The sequence below is a fragment of the Haliotis cracherodii genome, unplaced genomic scaffold, assembly GCF_022045235.1.
Source record: "Haliotis cracherodii isolate W230 unplaced genomic scaffold, xgHalCrac1.p SCAF_7, whole genome shotgun sequence".
In the NCBI taxonomy this organism is placed as follows: Eukaryota; Metazoa; Mollusca; class Gastropoda; order Lepetellida; family Haliotidae; genus Haliotis; species Haliotis cracherodii.
In genome coordinates, this window is record NW_027266330.1 from 42,410,824 (window position 1) to 42,432,235 (window position 21,412).

General features: G+C 38.4%; 1 protein-coding gene across 1 annotated transcript in view; it reads left to right on the forward strand.

Annotated features, from left to right (window-relative positions):
• Positions 1-21,412, forward strand: part of LOC139448901 (retinal guanylyl cyclase 2-like) — a 525,408-nt gene that overhangs the window by 60,410 nt on the left and 443,586 nt on the right. The window contains exons 5-6 of the mRNA XM_071230419.1: positions 2,369-2,482; positions 2,680-2,757. Coding sequence (XP_071086520.1) covers positions 2,369-2,482; positions 2,680-2,757 — 192 coding nt within the window. The remainder of the gene's footprint in view (positions 1-2,368; positions 2,483-2,679; positions 2,758-21,412) is intronic.

Genomic DNA, 21,412 nt, shown 5'->3' on the forward strand with positions numbered 1-21,412 from the left:
ACCATTTATCACAAATATTTGGGCAAAACAATATCGTTTATACATTTTTAAAACACGGGCTATATGCCACCTCGCTGGGGATCATGGGGACATTAAGGCCTTGTATAAGTCACAGAATGAATCTCTTGAAAAGCACGTTACCTTAAGGGGGAGTATATACAGAGACTTTACAGATATACATTTATAACAGAGTTCATGAGAAATATATCATCTTTTTACTTATCTACCGCTTGGTTGAACGTTGTCATCGTGTCAGTACCCATGTCATCTAAAATATGAGATATGTCAAAAGATATTAATGGTGTTTATCTTTTCAATCAACATACTAACTGTTAAAAGGCTTCGTAGCAACTAACGGGATAGGGTGGTCAGACTCGCTGACTTGGTTAATGCATGTCATCGTATCCAAATTGCGTAGATCGATGTTCATGATGTCAATCACTGGATAAATTGGTCCAGGCTAAATTATTTACAGACAGCCGTCATATAGCTTGAATATTGCTGAGTGCGTACTTGAACAACAAACAAACAAACGTAGCACCATCATCACACACGAGGTGTGAATACCAATTGTATTTCAAAGGGAAACACATAAAACATCCATTTCTTTGGCAAATACCATGTGGCACCAAGCTTATAATCGTTTGTTTGAAATCGAACCTGTCCCTACATTCCATGCCATGTGTTGTTGATCTTATTGGCAAACATTAGCTGATGTATGTTAAGTGTCTGATCTCATACGAAACAAAAGCTATCGTCTATGAATCATGACCTAAATTGCCTAGAGTCTTAATGGAAATATGTCAGGATGAGGTGATGTGAAAATAAATCTGGAGTGTTTCTACGTTTCTACTTGATACAAAATACATGAAGCAAGTGTTGTAGAACATACTCGTAGAAAGTATAATAATCATTAAATACACCCATAACATTCATTTTATGACATCGGTTATAGCGGTGATACATGTCCACAACTTCAGTAATTCAAACCAAACCGCTCTGTGACTTGCGGAATGTCACGCGGGAAGACAGGTCACAGCAGCATATTTTTGTCGGTGTAACTGTATAACTCTCGATGAAAAAATGATAAAATCTCCAGTGTCGTTTGACAGAGCTCACACCACCGGAAGCATTGATAATTAATATCCGTTGGACTGCAAACTATTTATCTTTGAGCCAACTTAAAATTCGATGCTATTAATCTGTATCCTTAAATAGCAGTTTCATAACACTTAAGTGAAGCATTCTCCTTTTTATCCGTTTAAGCATTATCTCCACAATGAAAGTAATACATGTAAATATCCGTGCACCGGGATGACATCGTGCTGTTTCCGGTCTGCATACATGTTGTTGATGTAATACTCTGATGTTATTTATAAACGCTTTATTTAAATGATTTATGCTATCTTTAACACTCATAGTTTAAATATGTTTATGGAAATATTTTGGAGCTGCTGTCCACAACTTCTACTGCTGACCCGTACAACGATGTCCTGGGAAAATTGTGCTCGTATGGCCATGCATCTCACATATGTCCCTCACCGTAGGAACGACAAAATATATGCCAGCTTTCCCCTTGGAATCCAAGTTCGAAAATGTCTAGAAGTAACCCAAAGTATCATTTGCAGTCGTACGCAAGAAAGTGCGTTGGATTCGTTGTGAACACGTTTGTTATTAGTTAAAAGTTGCAATCTCAGCGCCATGTCCTGCTCTAATATCCTTGGCACATAGATAGTTATCATTTCGGCTTAACAGAATATGTGAACTTAACTGAGGTCAAAGTTATACCAGATTGTTGGCAAGGTTGTTAGGTATTCTTTGTATAGAGGTATAATGGTATAATTGCAGCATTTTGGGAATGAATCATGCATGAAGTATGATTTCGATTTGAGTCAATGAGTGATTTCTTCAAATATGTCCTATTCTGAGAGGCTTGTCAGAATAGCGAAACTTTAACAAGTTACTCTATATATCTCGTCCATTGATCAAATGACATGTTACATCCATAAACAAATGCTATACTGCATTCAAGCTGATGTTTAAGAACATAAATCAAACTTGAATCATCAAGTAAAGTTTTCTATGAGAATATTGATCAATATCCCTCTGTTATACATGCTTTATGACTTCATAATTCAAAATTTGTTGTCAAGACAACGATTAATGACGGGTTTCTTCCAATACTGTTGGAACTTGTGACGTGCAGTAATGAACACGAATCAACACCAGGCATTATATCATTACTCATTGACAGATATGTCAAGAATTTGTAATAATGAACCTTCACTGCCAATTGTCTACCAAGGAAATACATGTATAAGTCAATTGATGATCTTCCAAATAATGCTGGAAATCCTTTATTTTACAGATGATGAAGAGCACCATGTTTGACAAACCCGATTTAGTAAAAGCATCTGAGCCCAATAGGTCAACAGTCAGTATTAACGAACTGAGTGATTACACAGAGACTGCTAGATACAACGTAAGTGCGTTATATGTAGCCAGTATAGTCCATTTGTTGTCGCACCCGCAGTGAACAGAATTACAGAGAATGTTTGTTATGTTTTCACAGCACATTGATGATTATTCGCATAACATTGCAATTTTTATCATAAGTTAGTTTTTCATGTTTCAACAACAGGTAAAATAATTTCATATAAGATATGCTGTTATCCACAGGGGGATCTGGTGCATGTAAAGGACTTGCGTATAAAAGGTTTTGAAGTCAAGAACAAGATTATGACCCACGTCAGAAGTGTAAGTAGATGGTTTTGAAGAAAATATCATGGTATCATTACAAACAACACATAGACTGAGTTCCTTGGGCACGCCAGAAACCTATGTTTGTGGGTGCGAATCCCGGTTCGCCCCGATAATGTTTCTAGGTTTGTCAGTACCATGCCAAAGTAGTAAACGTCTATTAAAAGTGGCACTAGACCAAATTTACTCTCACAAGAAAGACATTAACACAATACGGTATGTCAGGCATGTTGTAAAATTAAGTAGTCTCTTTGTCACAAAGATCAAAACGCTGCAAAGACGAAATCCATGAGCCAAACGTAAGAAAAACACCACATGAGAACCACGGGATGGTTGTCTGTTAGCAACTGTTCAACTGTGAAATCATCCCACGGCTAACACAATGAAACAGGCGTCAGCGCACGATTGGAAGCAGGACAATCGCTGTCGCCTGTAGTCAGGGTATTTAGTGTGTCACACCAAAGTACCGACATTAGACCTTGGTACCGGTACCAAAAGCATGGCCTGTCACGTAACCGACCCAATCTAGGCTGACCTCGTGTTGCATGGCTGCTCACGGCCGCTTCCTGCGGATATATTATTCGCGGAATAGGTGACAAAAACATTATCATCTCCAACAGCACAAAGTCCATGATTGCGAAGGTTATACCAGACAGTGTGTACGATTTTGTGAGGACTCGGAGACAAACGACCTGTCAGAGGTATTGTTGTGATGCATCGTCAACTACGACGTCAACGATGTCAAGCACTCAGAGTGTGGTCTAATCAGCGATGAAGGGCCCGTAAATTCAACGACGAGTCAAGACAGATGCTACATCGAACTGATGGAAGAGCCAAGATCTTCTTATGTCAGCTGCTTACGGTAGATCTATATATATGACGGTGACAGCATAATGATGTGAGAAAAAACTCCCACAAAGGTAGAATAACCCAGGTTGTGAGTGCAAGGTAATGAAATCCTACAGCCACGCGTTGTTCTGTAACCATGTTGACGTCATTTTTCATCACGCCAATGGTGGACGTATACAGCACGTGTCACAGAAGCATTAACACGAAACCACAATCAACAGGTCCCCATGTGGCCCTCTAATTCGCCAGATTTAAACCCCTGTGGGATTCCCGAGGACAGCGTCATTTTGAACCATAGACACTAATACGACATGGCGAGCAGCCTTACATTCCACAACGCGTAATTCGTACTCTTGTTTGGCCAATAAGCAGGAGGAATCAGACAGTTTTCGTAGTTGCAATATGTCATCACTCATTAAATCTTCAGATGTCTTTAGTGTTACTCCAAACACACAAAAAAGAAATCTGATCTAAACAAATATTCACTCCACGCAGGCCTTCTCTCCGTAATTAAGAGCAAACTGCCTTTTTCTAAACCCTTATGTTTCCATTAAAGGCTGCTAATGTATCTCTCCAAGGTTGATGCACGTGATCCTACTTATGTAAAAACTTCATGGGTAATTATACTCTGTTTACTTAGTTTGTTTAAACGTATTTTATTTTCTGAATCCCTACTGATTGAAACAGCTGGTTTGACGGCCGCATCACCATCACAATGTTAAGCTAATATTCATAGAATAGTATTTTCTTTAGTCATTGTCGGAAGGCATATTTAAATAATTATATCTACAATAAAAGGTTACAAAATGCAAAATTGTAGTTACTACAATTTTCAAAGGATGTGTGGCAATACATTTCGTGCAGAAAACATGAAAGAAATCTTCAAAGAGAATGTATTTGGGGACAACAGAGACCTTGGAATTTTGCTCTTCTCTATATACGACTGTTACGTCGATACATAGCGGCCTGTCCACAAGTATCATGACACAATATACTCATTTTAACTTAGTTCAAGTAATTTATCGCGTTATCTAAATATCTAGCCGAAAACAATCCGGCTCTTGTGCGAACCAAGTTTCAAACTCATGTGTTTTTTGTTTCGCAAATACCTAGAGGTATTTCTACAAGTATCGTAATACATATTTCAACTCATTTTAACTAACTTCAACTTATTTCTAGTGTCATTAAAATATTTCGCCAATTGGAGAAAACAGTTTGGACTATGCCATCAAAGCGTCCATTAGAGCAGGATACGCGTATATATATCCTTTTGTGACATCTCTGATTTTCAGTGATCCATTCATATAATATTTAACCCTATTTTGTCTTTCACACCCAATAGAATCTGTTTCTTCTGATAGTCGAGGCTGTTTACACTCTTGCGTTAACGTTTTATATTTGCTCAAAACTACTTATTTGTGCAAAATCACAAATGTCTAACTAAACGGCACATCATTTAACTAATTTGTAGCATAATTCAGCCTATATTTTAGCAGTATTACAAGACAAGGGCGCACATACATGTTTTGTTTGTTTCTTTGTTGTTTAACGCCGCACTCGGCAATATTCCAGGTATATGACGGCGGCCTGTGTAAATAATCGAGTCTGGACCAGACAATCCAGTGATTGATATCATGAGCATCGATCCACGCAATTGGGATCGATGACATGCATCAACCAAGTCAGCGAGCCTGACCACCTCATCCTGTTAGTCGCCTCTTACGACAAGCATAGTCGCCTTTTACAGCAACCATGGGTTGCTGAAAACCTATTCTATCCCGGATCTTCACAGGTTATGTGTAAAGATGTAACTGTAACTTTGATCAGACGTCATTCAATGTTTCAAAGTAGAATATAATTACAAGACCATCTTTCCTGTGATCCCATTTGTAATTAAGCAGACGTACATGACAACACCTTTCGTTGTATATATACTTTACTAATCGGGTGGGGTGGAGGAGTGTTAGTCTATTAGAGCTAGTTTCGTCAGGGTTTAACCTATAAATGATGATGCCAATTTACAGCTTATCATCCCTTCCTGTCTGGCTTTATCCATATATGTTTACAATTTCATCAGGATTATTTTGTAGCAAGACGTCGCACACTTACAAAATCAATCGTTTGTATTATTCCTATAGATTTTGTGAGGACATCTAGTTCCTTCTTTTCAATATCTTCCGTTGATTCACCAGTCTTTAGTCACATAATAGAATATCAGTTTGGTCATTCTAGAATATCGCTGTAGTTTCTCCACTTTTTGTGAATGATCGTCAACAGTCTTTCGCAAGTACACATTTTCGTCGGTTAGCTCAGCAATATATTTTTTCCATTGCGCAAATCTCACTGAAAGTGTATGAAATCAATCGTTCATTTCCTGCCGCACATCTCAAAGTTCTTTGAACTGACAGTCAAGAGGAGAGATGTAAATAAATAAACATTGATACTAGTCCGTACGCACCCCGGCACGTGCATCACATGAAGGAGTGCGGCTGCTTTTCGAAGTGTTCTTCTTGGCATGAGAGCCACAAAGACGTGGATAGCAATATCAAATCAACTCGTTGTGTACACCATTAAAAACTTTCACAATTTGAAGTTTTCTCCAGAGATGTTTCTCAGTGAGACTGGTCTCGTTGTCACCTAGGTGGCATCCCGCTTGTTACAAATGTTACAAATATAGATGTCAACGAAGCAGTAGAATTGTTTGTCAGTTGTGAACTTAATGCCGCAGAATGTAAAAAAAGAAAACTGACCTTGATCCCAGAAAGTTTGATTATTATGGACCCGACTGTCAAAAAGGAATGAAGAAGGCCAAGAGTACTTTTATACACTTACACACACAATTATAAGAGATTATTCCAGTTATATCGCGGCGTGCCAGCTTAATGTGGGAGGAAATCCCTAACTGAGGGTGATCTCGGAAGTTTACCACTTTGGTGAAACCCACGAACACGAGTATTGTGATGACAAACCTTGAATCAGTTGGGGCGAGCCAGGATTCGGACCCACGATCACAGGTTTCTGGAGCGCGAAAGGGTCGCAACAGCGTATTGCAGTGCCTTAGTCGACTGGGAAAAGTTGAAAAGAAATGCAAAAGTAGCTGCAGATATTGGAAACGTGAGCGCCAACGGAAAATAGGGCAGAGGTTATGCATCAAGAACAAATTGAACGGCTTTTTTAAAAGAGTTGAGATGTATTTCACATACCCGGAAACTTTCTCATAGTTTTCAAAGCGGCGGCTGGTTTCATCATTTCAGCAACAGCTTAGGATATACTACTTTGAAAATACAAAGTAGCATTATGAAGGTAGTCTACCGTGACACGAACTGTGTGCGGTGGAGCGTTGTCCTGTTGAAACAGCTCCCTCTAGGAGCCAATGATTGGAAGAAGGTGAGGTTAAAGAATTTGACTCATGTAGCGATTTGCGGTCAAATGTTCCTGAACCACAACCAAGTCAGATCTCCTGGTGTAGGATATGGCCCCCAACACCATGACACTACCGCCACCGAAAGTGTCTAATTCACGTACACGATGTGGGGCAAAACTCCCATTTCGACGACGATAGACGCGTTGTCTTCCATCTCGCCGGTGAAGAAGAAATTGTGATTCATCGCTAAACCACACACGTCTCCAGTTTCTCAAATTCCAAGGCTGTAAGGTATGGAACCAACGCAAGCGTCGCTGTCGATGGATCTGCTGCAAAACAGGGACGATAACTGGTCTTCTGGGTAGGACTCCAGCCTCGCGGAGATGGTTTCTGACAGTCTGGTCCGATATCCTCTTTAAACCAGGGATGCGTCCTTCCGTCTCCGTAGCTGTGGCATTGCGATGACGTAGGTGGAACAGTCGAATAGAGCGATCCTGTGCAGGGGTGGTAACTCTTGGTCAGCAGGTCTGCAGTGGATTTGAACTGTGTGTATCGGTCCCAAAGGCGGCAAATGGTGCTGTTGTGGACGTTGAAGTGGCATGCAACAGAAGACTGCGATTCCTCTCTTTGGATACGTCATCGATATGGCGATGTTCCGATCGGCAGCGCCGTCTCGGCATTTTCGAACTTGAAAATTGTTGACAAATGAATGACAAATTATTGGCTTATGTTTGCCTTTTTATAGCCACTACCACGAGTTACGAATGCCATAACTTGCACGTGCACTTTGCTTTACTGTTTTCCTCCATGACATGTTTTAACAAGTATGAAAACAATGCCGTTTAAGACATTGCAAGTCGACAGTGGCTGCGCTTTGACGCACCGTTTGTCGAATATCAGGCCACCAACATTTGTCCAATTTATATACCGGATTTTTTGTGTTGTCAGGTTTAATGAACTACATACTACCTGTGCGGGTTTTAATATGTAATATTTAATATGCTGATGGAAAAGATGAAGTCTTTTGAACCAATTATTTGTTCCATCCTACTTTTTTTGTTGGAATGATTTTTCAGTGGATATTTCCCGGATTTTTATGGACTAGAGCAATATATATATATACTGAACCGCAAAAGAAACGTCACCCCAAGTAACATTAATTAAATGAAAAGTTGTCATTTAAATATCTGGGTATTTTTTGTCAAAGTGTCTAAAATTTAGCATCACCTTATCCGGAAAAATGAAATTTGATAAAAAAAAGCAAATGACAATAAAACCGATCGCCCAGACGCATCACGGCAACGGCCATGGTAAACCGATGCACGTGAGTTCCGTGTAAATTGAAATGCACATGCGTTCCCCCATTTCTTGCCCTATAAAAGTCCACCCAAATCGGATAACATTCATTCGTTATTGAACTGGTACCACATGCCAAGATTGACAAGAAATCAGCGACACCAAGCCCTTGGACGATTGCAAGGTGGACAAACCGCCCGGCAAGTAGCCAATGCATTTCAGGTCCACGTAAGGTCCATAAACAGGCTCCAGAAACGGTACCAGACCACCAACACTACAGAAGACCGACCACATAGTGGAATACCAAGGGTCACCATCCGACGTCAGGATCGTCAGATTGTGCGACAGTATCTTCAAGATCGCTTTGTTACTGCTGTGGAAACTGCTCGACAGACAATGGGGACACAACAGCGAAACATTTGTGCCGACATCGTGTGTCGACGATTGACGAGCAGATACCTCCACTGTCACAGGCCATACCGAGGACCCATTCTGACGCCACGTAATCACATGACGTCACTATTGAATGTGACGTCACCTATCCCTACCTATGACGTCACCGGCCTACCTTTAGAACAGTACAGTACCCACACTCCGTCGCAGTGGTGACTCAGCATAACACCACTGCCACAGGCTAATTTGCATATCACGTGACCGGACTTTTCTCTTGTTTGTAAACAAACGCGCTTTTTCAGAAATCAGTATAGAACGGACTAATGTAAGTATTTGGGGGCGCTTTACATATTGTTTTGCATAACTATATAGATATGCTACTACAACTGCGACAGTGAGTTGCATGACAATATATATTTATGCATCAAAGTGACCGTGTCGCTAGCTCTCCGTTGGGCTTCGATGACAGCACGTGGAGCCGTACAACCAATGTAAACATAGGATAACTACGCAAAAACAAGTAGATTTTTGCGCATTTGCATACTTTCTAAATGAAAGTTAACCATTCTTTGACATTTGTTTATGAAAATGTGTAGACTTGTCAAACATGAAACGGATGAAAAGCATATACAATATCTTGAATGGACTGTGAAAGATGTGACGAATCGTCACATGGCGCTGGCCTGTGGCAGAGGTACTATGCTAGCTGGATGCCGGCCGCATGGAACTCTGGGTAGGAGAGTGTACAGTACCACAGCACTTTCATTTTTAGTTACTTTTTATTTCGCTTTTCTCAAGTGGCTAAACTGGTTATAAATGTGAACAAATATACATATATTATTTTTTCGGTGAATTAAGTTTCATTATTATGCACAAGAATGCAGTTTATTTGGAATATATTATGTTGGCGGTGATCACATCGAAATGTCGCCAGTGTTAGGGTAGGCTACCCCAAACTTTATCCTTAGCCCTTGGATCCCCTTTACGATCAAGCACCCCTTTACGATCATTACGTGAAGTTTAGTGGCTATTGAATTACCCAAACTCTATCCTTAGCCCTTGGGTCCCCTTTACGATCAATCATCCCTTTACGATCATTATGGTTAGATACCTGTTTCGTGGCTATTTTAGATTCACACAAAAACGTTGAGTAAAAAGAATTAAATGGTTTTGTGTCAAATATTTTGGCTACTGGAAACTGTCCTGGGACATTCACACAGGCCACTTTCACCGGCTACTTTTTTTCAGTCTGATTCAAAAGCGAACTCATCGTTGTGTCGTCACTAGCCATGCTCATGCCTCCCTCGTTCCTTACTATTATCCACATAATCGTTACAGTGTTCCCAACCACACTTTTCTGTCACAAAATCCACCCGACGAATTATTAAATACCATTTCATTCATGCGTACTCGCGAGTTCGACGTCTGACGTCTGACGCCTGGAGCCGTTTTCAGTTCGCGCCATATCGGCTCATTCCTTACCACTCGGTATCTTGTAGATTACGGAATGGGACGAGTGTGCCAAATGGCATCGGGATTATTCGTAAGTGTCCGTAGACTAAAGTCACGAGACACCATGCCTACCCGTAACCTTCGTAGGTGTCCTTCACCTATTCGACCCTTTTCGTTCAGTTCCGTAACGTCGTAGGCATGACCAGGTAAATTTGCACATTGTATCACAGTGTGGATGTAGCTCAGTCGGTTAGCTGTCGGGCTTACAATCCGAAGGTCGCGAGTTCGCGTCTGACGGATTCTCACAAAACTGGTTGCTTGTCCCCTGAGACATGTGACCTACGGCAGATATCGTCCTTTAGTGCTTTAGTGCTCCGACGTCACCTAACAACTGGCGTGATAATGGCCCATCGTCAAGCAATATGAGGGCATTATCAAGTTACAGTGGCCCGCTCATTTCTGATAACATGCGGGTGGTTTAATGATAATTCTACCATGAATTTGGAATTTACTGATTCTGATTCAGAGGCTATGAAATCACAATAACCCCCCTCTGATTGAAACAGCTGGTTTGACGGCTGCTTTACCGCGGAAGCTAATATTCATAGAATAGGACTATTTTCAGTCATTGTCGGTAGGCATATTTAAATAATTATATCAACAATCACAGGTTACAAAATGCACAGATGCGGTTACTACAATATTCAGCGGATGTGTATACATACATTATGTGCAGAAAAACACGACAGAAATCAACAAAGGGAATGTATTTACGTTTTGGAGACAACAGAGAGCTTGGATTTTTTGCGCTTTTCTGTGTACGACTGTGACGTCATATCTTTTGCATCACAATGAGCGATATGACGTCATAATGGTGACGCGCGATGTAGAGCAAAAGCCGAGCAAAAGCCTTGCAAAGCTTGCTTTGTTTTCTTGAGGGATGTCCACCTCATGTTTGCTTACCAAGTTGCCGTGCTTATATGCTTTCAATGCCTGTCATATATTCGAGTGAAGTATTACGGTGTAAACAAACTGCTTGAGGATATACAGCACCATATTTTGTTCGGTGATTCCATAATTCAGATCGATAACCCACTCAAAACACGGAACTCAACCCATGCCGCTTCACTCAGTATATTTGCTAATACCAATTACACAAATACAAATACACCAAATACTGCGCGTTCGGTTCCAAATTTAATTTATCGGGGTTAAATCTACAGGTAACCTAGCTCTACTTTGAAAACACAGTATGTTTATCTACCAATTCTATCCATTTTAGCTATAATGTATCTTATAGCTAAAATGGATAGAATTATCATCAAACCACCCGCATGTTATCAGAAATGAGCGGGCCACTGTAACTTGATAATGTCCTCATATTGCTTGACGACGGGCCATTATCACGCCCGTTGTTAGGTGACGTCAAAAGATAGGGAACAGTGATGTCACGTTCAATAGTGACGTCATCTGGTTTGGTCTCTGGCGTTTCCATATTTATGAAAGTGGGTCAGTGACATTCGTGTTGATGTTTCCAAACCGATATTGTTGTTTCTTTTTATCTTATAGCAAATTCCATCAATTTTAGCTATAATAACGGTAACGCTATTTTTCAGTGCATTATTATTTGCAGAAGCCCTCGGTCTTTTCATCCGCCCTCCTTCGTCGGGCAGTTAATGGGAGACCTCGGGCTACTGTATATGATAATGCCCTGAAAAATAGCGTTACCCTTATATCAACAGCAGATGGCAGAGAGAGAGAGAGAGAGAGAGAGAGAGAGAGAGAGAGAGAGAGAGAGAGAGAGAGAGAGAGAGAGTCTGGCGACGCCGTGGGGAACGTTATTCGGCTGCTTGAGTTGTTGAGAGTGACTCGTGGGGTGGTCCGAGCATCGTGGTGTGGGGTTGAATTGGTCTTGCACAGAGGGTCGGCCCTGTGTTCAGAACCAGAACATCGGTCCATATATAGTAATAACTAAATACGTGGAGTAAGATTGAACACAGTTTTATGGCTAGCGCTTTCAACTCGTGCCACGTATGAGTCATGAATCTCACCAGGCCATTTAACCCTCATGGTGCCTGGACGTCAGTCAGCCTGCAAACCATTCGTGACCAACTCGTGTTATTCCGGGACAAGCCGAATAGCGACTCGTGCCCCTCTCACGGCCATTTTTGCGACCTGGCTCCGTCTTAGCGCAAACGAGCATACCTAAAACATTTGTCAACTCGTTGCGTAATGGTTCACACATCTTTCCCCATATATTTTATATATTTAAGATACGATTTAAAGCACATCGGGACATGCAGAATTATACAGTATGATTGAACACATTTAACTGTGTCTTGGGTATATTTTTAGATGCAAGAGATATGTAAAATCAAAAATTATTTCTGAGGGATTCTTTGACGAAGAACATGAAATCATACGCGCATTCTGATTGGTTTGTCGTATTTTCGCACATAACATTCATCGATAGGGGGACGAGTCTTCTTGCAGGTTACGGAAAGGGGCGAGTGGTGACGAATGCCTGCAAACCGCTCAGTGCCGCACTATGCTGACGTCGCGGTTACAAAAACGTATACGTTGTATCAAAAGTGTTGCAACGTCTTTATTTCTTTACACAGTGTAACCAAATTGTATAACATGCAACTCCAGTTGATTGTCTTTCCAACAGTATCTAAAGTCACCAAATCCAAAAGATCTATGCATTGCCCAGCCATCGATAAATGTGCTGGTATTATAAGTTTCCTAATTTTCCACATTAATCGTAATATGGACGCACCCGAATATGGCAAGCAATGTCAAGTAAGCGCCCTTGTTTGAAATCTAAATGACCAATAATTCATATCATTGGCAAGTACATGTCCTAACAGTGATAGACATATGATATTTATGTTGATGTACACATTCACTGAGAATTTTCCGTGAGTTATATTTACCGATAAAAAATCCCGATGAAATTGTGCGTGTTTTTGACGTCAAAACAAAATTGACGGAAGTTGTCGTGATTAATTCATACGCAGACTGTTTCAAAGATTATGTCACAAAACGAATGACAGTTTGGAATGTATATCTTGAAGAAATCCCGGTTACGTCCATGTATGTTTCAGTGACCGTGCCCTTTTATTAGTTATTAAAACAACTTCGGGGTAACTGACATCGTACATTTTCAAAGGACAAAATGTGAAAGATCGCTAAACAGCCCTAACAATACTCAAATTGACATCGCTCAATATCGGGCATCATTATTATTTCTTAATAATTAACAAGATTATACTAACGTTACACCACCCAAGAGTAAGTACATGTAGATTCAATCAAAATTGTTGAAACGTTTTCATGGCAACAAACCTATTTTCGATCACTCGGGCGCCATATGTCATTGTTTCACTATGGCCACCAGAAAACATACATCCTCGTATCAGCTCGTATTTCGCACTTGGCTTCCTAACTTAGACCTTTGCTCAAAATATACTTGTATGACCAGTCCATGAATGACCACTTTTTCCTTCATTTATTCATTTGATTTATAAATTCGACTTTAGAAGTGTATTTACACCTAGCCAGGTATGTACATGTACATTTAAGGACATACGTGATAGTTTATTTCCACTAGTTTCCCATTCTATCCCATTCTACTAAAGGAAAAGTTTGAAATAGATAATGGTCGTAGGTCAATGAAAGTAATGGAATTATTTGTCATAAAAAGAAAAATATATTCTTGGTATTGAACTTCGAAAATTTAACCAGCAAAATCTTTAATAAAAATAGTTTATTATGTCTTTCCTCTACAGCTTGGAGGGAAGATATACAAATTAAAATGGTGAAAAAAAACCACAAGAATGGATTGATTTTGCTCTTAGACAAACATTTATTTAAAAAAAATATCTATTTCATACTTAGGATACAAAACAAAGTAGAATCTAATTACTACTATGTCACTGGTCGAAGTATTTGGTAATTTAGATAAGGCAAAGTGTAAAAAAGACATAAATATAACTATATTAAACATCAAAACGAAATCACATTTACACTGAAAACTTTTTGTCTTTCAGAAATTGATTATCTATATATTGTGAGTAGATCTAATTACTTTTACTGTTTATGTTATAAATTGAACCATTCGAGATTCCAATAGATGAAGCTAAAATGTTAAAAATCTAGGCTGTTTAATATTGGATCCATTTTGACAGCTTTCTCACTGTACTCAACTAAATGCACATTATATTTTTGGAATATCAAGCATTCAAACAGATATGAAAAGCACATGTCAACAAAATTAGAAAACTGCGCCAAATATTCTAACACTGTTCGTCAAAGGATATGCGGTCTCATTCACTCGGTCGCTGTAGACATTTTCCAATCGTGATGTACTAGATATGCTTTCTAGTTCAGTCAAAGAGAATATTGTTATTTGGAAAATGAAACCACGTGTATCCATTATACTACCACAACATTAGATCAGCTGTTTCATGTGACGTCATCCACAACACGCGAGGTCAAATCACGCGCACCTGTCCAGACGACAAATTCACAGCGGCGGGAAATCACCGACCGTCTATTAGCCTATTTGAATAAAATTGCAGATTGTAACGAAATAAAATTAATTTTACTCATTGCTGACATTTCCGATGACATATCAAATAAGAGTTGAAGACTTGCAATAGATTATCATACGTTAATCGAGAGCACAGTGTACATAAATAATTTGTAAATCTAATTTTTGATCTAATATCCATAGCAGAATGTTTGAAAATGAGCTATAACATATTCCATTTTCTGAAGAGATTAGTAATGTGTATTTGATGAAATATATGCATACACAATTGGTTATTAATTATCTTCTACAATCACAGCATGTACCATGTACATTGGACTCATGGAAAATACTATTTCAGCAAACCAATCACAGCGCCATTATCACAGTTTCAATGAAAGAAAAAAAATAGAAATCGAACTTTACAACACATCGTATCCATAAGCGGTTAACCCAAATACAAAAAGGTATTGCTGTCATCATTGTAGAAGTTATGTTGATGTTTTCAGTAGTTGCATTTTGTTTGTATCGCGTGTACCATCGACAGAAAAGGGGGCCGAGCTACCACATGTGGAACCGACCTTGACACAATTTGTTTACAATATGGCGTCGACTCACGTTAGATGTCGTGGTCACACTTTTAAATTCTCCATTTGCGACAAAATGTGAAACAGTTAGGGCAAGTCACTCACACGGTCAGCTAGTTTGAGCAATCACACGACTCTTAGTCATTTCATATGAAAAAAGTAGCAGTTATTTGTCTGAACGGGCGAGTATGTAGGACAACTGGTAAACAAGAAATCGCGGCACTGCTATGATGCGAACGTGTACTGTTCATCACTTCGGGCTTGGCCATTCAATGTTTAGGTTTTGATCATGAACCTCCTGGCCATAAATATACACTATACCAACTTAATATTAACGATTATAGCTATCTTTCCATATCTTTGATTTGAATATTTTCTGTAAATGAGCATCATAAACAAAAAGACTATCTGCATTGTCGGTTTGTATGTAGCGCCGTTCTAAATCGCCATGACACACAGTCGATAAACATATGCAATACTTGAACAAAAAACTTCCGTGGCCGACTAAACGTTAGTACTCTTACGCCAATAACTGTACAATGGGGATTAGTAAATCTTTCTGACCAGTCCGATCAGATTTCTTTTTCACATTGGCTGTCTGATATAATATCAGTTACGTGTATGTGACAACGGTGCATAATAAAAAATTGCCTTCATTCGCATGAAGTTCAACATGGCAGAAAAAGATCGAGAAGCGCGGTAACAACATTACTAATCTCGCCATATTTCGCAATCCGTAGCACTGCATAAAATATGAGTTACACGATATTAACATTGAGATGATTAGGGTGATGATGGTTATAAATTCATTCAATGAACGGCATAAATGTAATGGAAATATACACTGTCGTTTTCTCATGTGTACCGACCATTCCGCCATTACCAATAGTCGATAAAAATATACAAAACGTGTAAATAAACTTGTTCATAAAGGAGTGAACAGAATTGTATTTACGTGAATAAGTATTCAGGTGGGAAAAATATGTCTTTCTGACCACTCAGGTCATATTTTTTCTTATGAACAAGGATTTTTGTCTGAAAATATTTACGTGTATGTGACATTGGTGCATAATCAAAATTCGCCGTCGTTCGCTTGGTGTTCAAATATGGCAGAAAAAGGCCGAGAAGAGCGGTAGCCACTTTACTAATCTCGCCATATTTCGCAATCCGTAGCATTGTATAAAGTATGAGTTACACGATGTTAAAGCTAAGATGATTGGGGTGATGATGGTTATAGTTTTGACTTTGCCCACTCAGTGTTAAATATCAAAATTCACAGTTTGAAAAGGGCATTTTCTCGGGACCATATATGGTCCCCTGGCACTATGCGGGTGTGAAAAGTGAGGGACCATATATGGTCCCGTGGCACCAAGAGGGTGGATTGAAGTTTTATTTGTTGACGTTCATCAGCTGATGAAGACAGTGCCTCACGTGAGCAAATTCGATGATTTCATTTATGTAAACATGTAAAACGTTTTCTCAGAGATGACATTGATTTTTTATGTTAATTACCTATTGAGGTGCTGGAAGGATCTATGTTAGTTAGTTTTGATAGTGTTAGTTTGTACAGTAATATTGAAACTGAGCTCGGACTGGAAGCTATCAGATACTGGCTGAAAGAATACCGCCATGAAATACCAGATAGATTTTCGGATGAGTTTATCATTGATGCATTGAAGTTAGTTATTACCAATAACGTGTTTTATGTTGTGGATCGTATTATTCACTAAAGAAAGGAGTAGCTATGGTTACTAAGGTAAACCCTACTTATGCAACCCTTGTTTGGGGAATTTTAGAGAATATGTTTTATGATAAGGTGAGAGATACTCGAGGTGAATCTATGAAAGAACAAATTGAATATTTATGGAAAAAAGTTTTTGGACGACTGTTTTATCATATTAAAAACCAGTGAAAGTCAACTTACAGCTATTCATGAAATTCTAAATGCGTCACTCAATTTCACTATGGAAAAAAGCGATTCCAGTTTAGCCTTTCTTGATGCAAGAATCAATTTAATATCTGGGAAATTTGTACAAACTGATATCTTTTATAAAAATACTGATACGTACCAATATTTGGATTTGGGATCATGGCATCCGTATCATACAAAACGTAATATCCCTAACTGTCTCGCAAGACGTATTTGTACCATTGTTTTCGGGAATGATGTTAAAACTACCCGCCTGTTGAACTTAAAGGGGAAGTGTACACGCAAAAATCACTTTCTTTCTTTTTCTAAACAAAACGCAATTTTAGAATTAGTTAAAATCTGCGTTTGAAAATATAAACTAATTTGTTTCACAGTTAAAGTAGGAAGCTCCCAATAGTGTGAAAATGATATGCCGTTATGAGGCCTTCGTTTTTCGAGCTAAACAGGCCTGAGTTATCCCCCTTAGATTATGACGTAATTGGTGCCAATGTAACTGGGTCCCTGTCTATTCTCAACGCAAAAGATATCAAGTACCTTTTTTGCGGTAACACAACGTGGCCTACGACACACTCCGGCGCAGTGGTGACTCAGCATAACACTATGCTGGCTGGCATCTGAGACGCTAGAAAAACACCTGTACCTACACCACGTGAAGCGGCTCTAACAAAGCATGATGACGTCATAATGTTTATCAATTGGCACCAATGACATCATATTGCAAGGTGCATAAGCCATGGTGTTTTTGTTATGGAAATAGAACACTTGGTAAATGTGAAAAATATAAATCGTTTTAACCCCCTGGATGCCAGAGGGACATATATGTCCTTCCTCTACAACCCTCACTTTGAAGTCGAATAAAATTCAAAATACATCACCCACACAAATACACTTCACAGTTTTGAATAAGGTGGGAAATTCCCTGTTCTGTGATATCATCCACTGCCATTTTAGACCAAGCTAAATTACTGAAAATGACCTCTGAAATTTAGGTACATCGTAAATGTCGCCATTTTTTACACATTACTAAATCACCACTCACGGCGTTATTTACAGCATGTTTTGAAATCTAAATTTAGGATATTTACTCGTTGAAATTAATTTCAAAAATAGCATATTAGTGATCACGGGTATCTGTCTTTTAAGAAATCACCAATGATCATTCCAAAACGTCTCCGATAACCCGAGAATCGTTTAGAATGTTTTGGAAAATACGCAAACACGAACGCTGAATTGAACTTTCCGCCATATTGGCTAGTATTTACAAAATCACGTTTCAGGTACACCGGTTATGAGGCGCCTGTAACATCGCGTATATTTCAAACTTATCTGCCATACATAAATCCTTGAATTCCTCATACATTTTAGAATCATATGAACAATGGTCTTTGTCACCAATACAAAGTGGCTGGATGAAATCAAGCAAAATATGTTAGGTGTGAAAACGAACGCTGTGCTCGAAAAACTGCACTTGTTTGAAATGTAAACAAAGCAAAATACAGATTTTACACAGTGTAGCATTTTCTCCTATTTTGAGCTATCCATTCGTCTATTCTTTCAAGACATTGGCTCAACATTTTCAGAATATACACGGGAAGAGAATAGTAGGAAAAATTATGGAATTTAAAATAGATACATTGCAATGATTTGATATTTTCAACAGAAATAGTCAAAGTTACCGTCATGTGTGACGCCATGACTGACGCAAAATCACGCACAACGACAACGGTATTTATCGGAATTTCTGCCTATTTCTGTTCTTTTCAATGAAAATTATAACAACAAATAACAGTACATAGATTGTCAGAATGTTTCTGATTACTTACATGTCACATTTATGTATATGCGATCCCTGAATCAACGAAAGTCCCCTCGTAAAATCCCGCGTACTGTTGACAGTGAACACGCCATTTTGTAAAAGTCGGTCACAGGTAGTGATGTCATACGTCAACATTGTTGTACATATTTGGTAATTTCTTTGAGGTGAAGGTCCTTGAATGAGAGTATTGTATCATGCTGTTTACAGTTTCAGTTATGATGTAGATTTTGCATATGTTTTATACATTTTTTCACACAATTAATTTCCCTTATCATACGCAAATATAAGCCACAACATGTTTGAACGAACCTTTGATAATCTCCTGTTTGTTTGAACATTGTTTACATAACAATTGATAGCTTTTTAGTGTCGAATACGATATTTCTTTCCTTTGGACAAGTGTTACAAGATGAAGCGTAAAGTTAACTGCAGCATGTACGTATTTCTTGAGATGTGTTCATATAACCAATGTCTTTGAATAGCTGTTTCATTTTATTTTATAACTAAAACTGAATAGATCTATATTACTTGAACAAAATGAATAATATGTTTCGTAAAAAGATATGCACACATTTCTGAAAGAATTGTCTTGGTCTTGGAATTGTTATTTTTATATTTTTTTTGTCGTTTGATACACAGATCCGTGATATCTAACGATTCGCCAGGTGCGTGTTAGCCACAAACAATTTACGAACTATTCCTCTCGTTTTGCATTATATAATCAATGGGTTCATTCTTTTTTTAATATTGTGATCACAGGATATTAAACTGTTCACTTTATTTCTCCAGGAATTGTAAAATGTATAAAAATAAAACCCATGCCAAGTACCCTAGCTAGCTGTTGGTTCAACCGTATACGATTATCCGGACAATTCTATACCAATAGAGCTTTCTTCGCATCTTTTAGTGTGTAATTCTGAGACGTGATGTAGAGAAATAATAACAATATCTGTCCCATATTGAATGTAATTTGGTTGTTTTGAAATATTCTTTTCGGTATTTCATTACGTAAATTGATGCCAAACAGGTGCGTGCCTTGTCCAATTAAGATACACGATAAACTAGCTAATTGTTTACATATTCAAGACATTATTTTATTGTTGAAAGCAGTCATTTTATGTTGTGTCGAAAAAGCGTCAAATTCCGTTTTGCACATCGAGATTTTTCCATATCATGAACGAAAATTAGGGGAGATATATATTAATCAAAATACCAGAGACATCTTTCTCCGACGTTATGAAAGACATAAAACCAGCCATGACGTCAAATAGAACAGTGTTATTTTTTAGGGTATTTCATTACATTTGATGATAAGGCTAGTGCTCCATTATTAATGGTGCAACATTAGTCAAATTACACTTACACATTCAGGAGAATGTTGGAATCTAAGGACTAAGTTATAGGTTATATAGGGACATCCATTTCTCTATTACCTCTTTTTTATGAAGCAAGAACCTTCACTTTTCCGATCTTAGGAAAATGTGCGTCAGAAAAAAACTCGGCATCCAGAGGGTTAATGCAAAAAATATGTTAATTAACTGTGATACTAGGTTAGCACTTTTTTAATGTGGAAAAAGTACACGAAAAATAGGTTCATTTCCGTGTGAACTTGCCCTTTAAAAGTTTCCTACTGCATCAAAGTTATCCGGCTAAGCAAATGGAAGATATCATACAGAAGGCTCTTAGTATTGAGCAACTAAAACTGAAGACTAAAGTCTAAAGATATATATATATATATATATAAGAATGAGGTAAATGTTCACTCGGTGTACATGTAATATATAATAAAATTATAAAGTCCACGTTAGTCCATCATCTTCTATATATACAAAAATGAGGTAAATGTTCACTCGGTGTACATGTAATATATAATAAAATAATAAAGTCCACGTTAGTCCATCATCTTCTTTATATCAGTTTCAGACATAGTACTTTCGCTGTCCCATGACAGCTCTTCAGTGTAACTGACAATGACATATAATATGACGTCATACTTATGATGACGTCATAAATTACAACTGTGACGTCATATGTATTTACACACTCCAGCGACGACACCAAATAATTTAACAATTGTAGGGAGACATTTGAATTAGAATATACAGTATTTGTAAAGTAACAGTGTGACATTTACGATTGAAATGAGATATCTATTAATACATTCTAGAGTTCATTTTTGGTTTCATCAATTGTATAAACATTTGTCTCAGCTGCTTGTTACTTGTATACAATTTATAAAACGGAAAAATGGTAAATTTCCCGTTTCTGCAATCATTAATGTGTTTGCTGACACCTATGCATCGAACATCAGGGTCTCTAATCTGCTGTTTGTGTACAGTGACTCTATCTTTTAATTCCATGCCGGTTTCACCGATGTAGTTTTCGCCGCATCCCGAACATCTCATAACATACACCACATATTTGCTGCGGC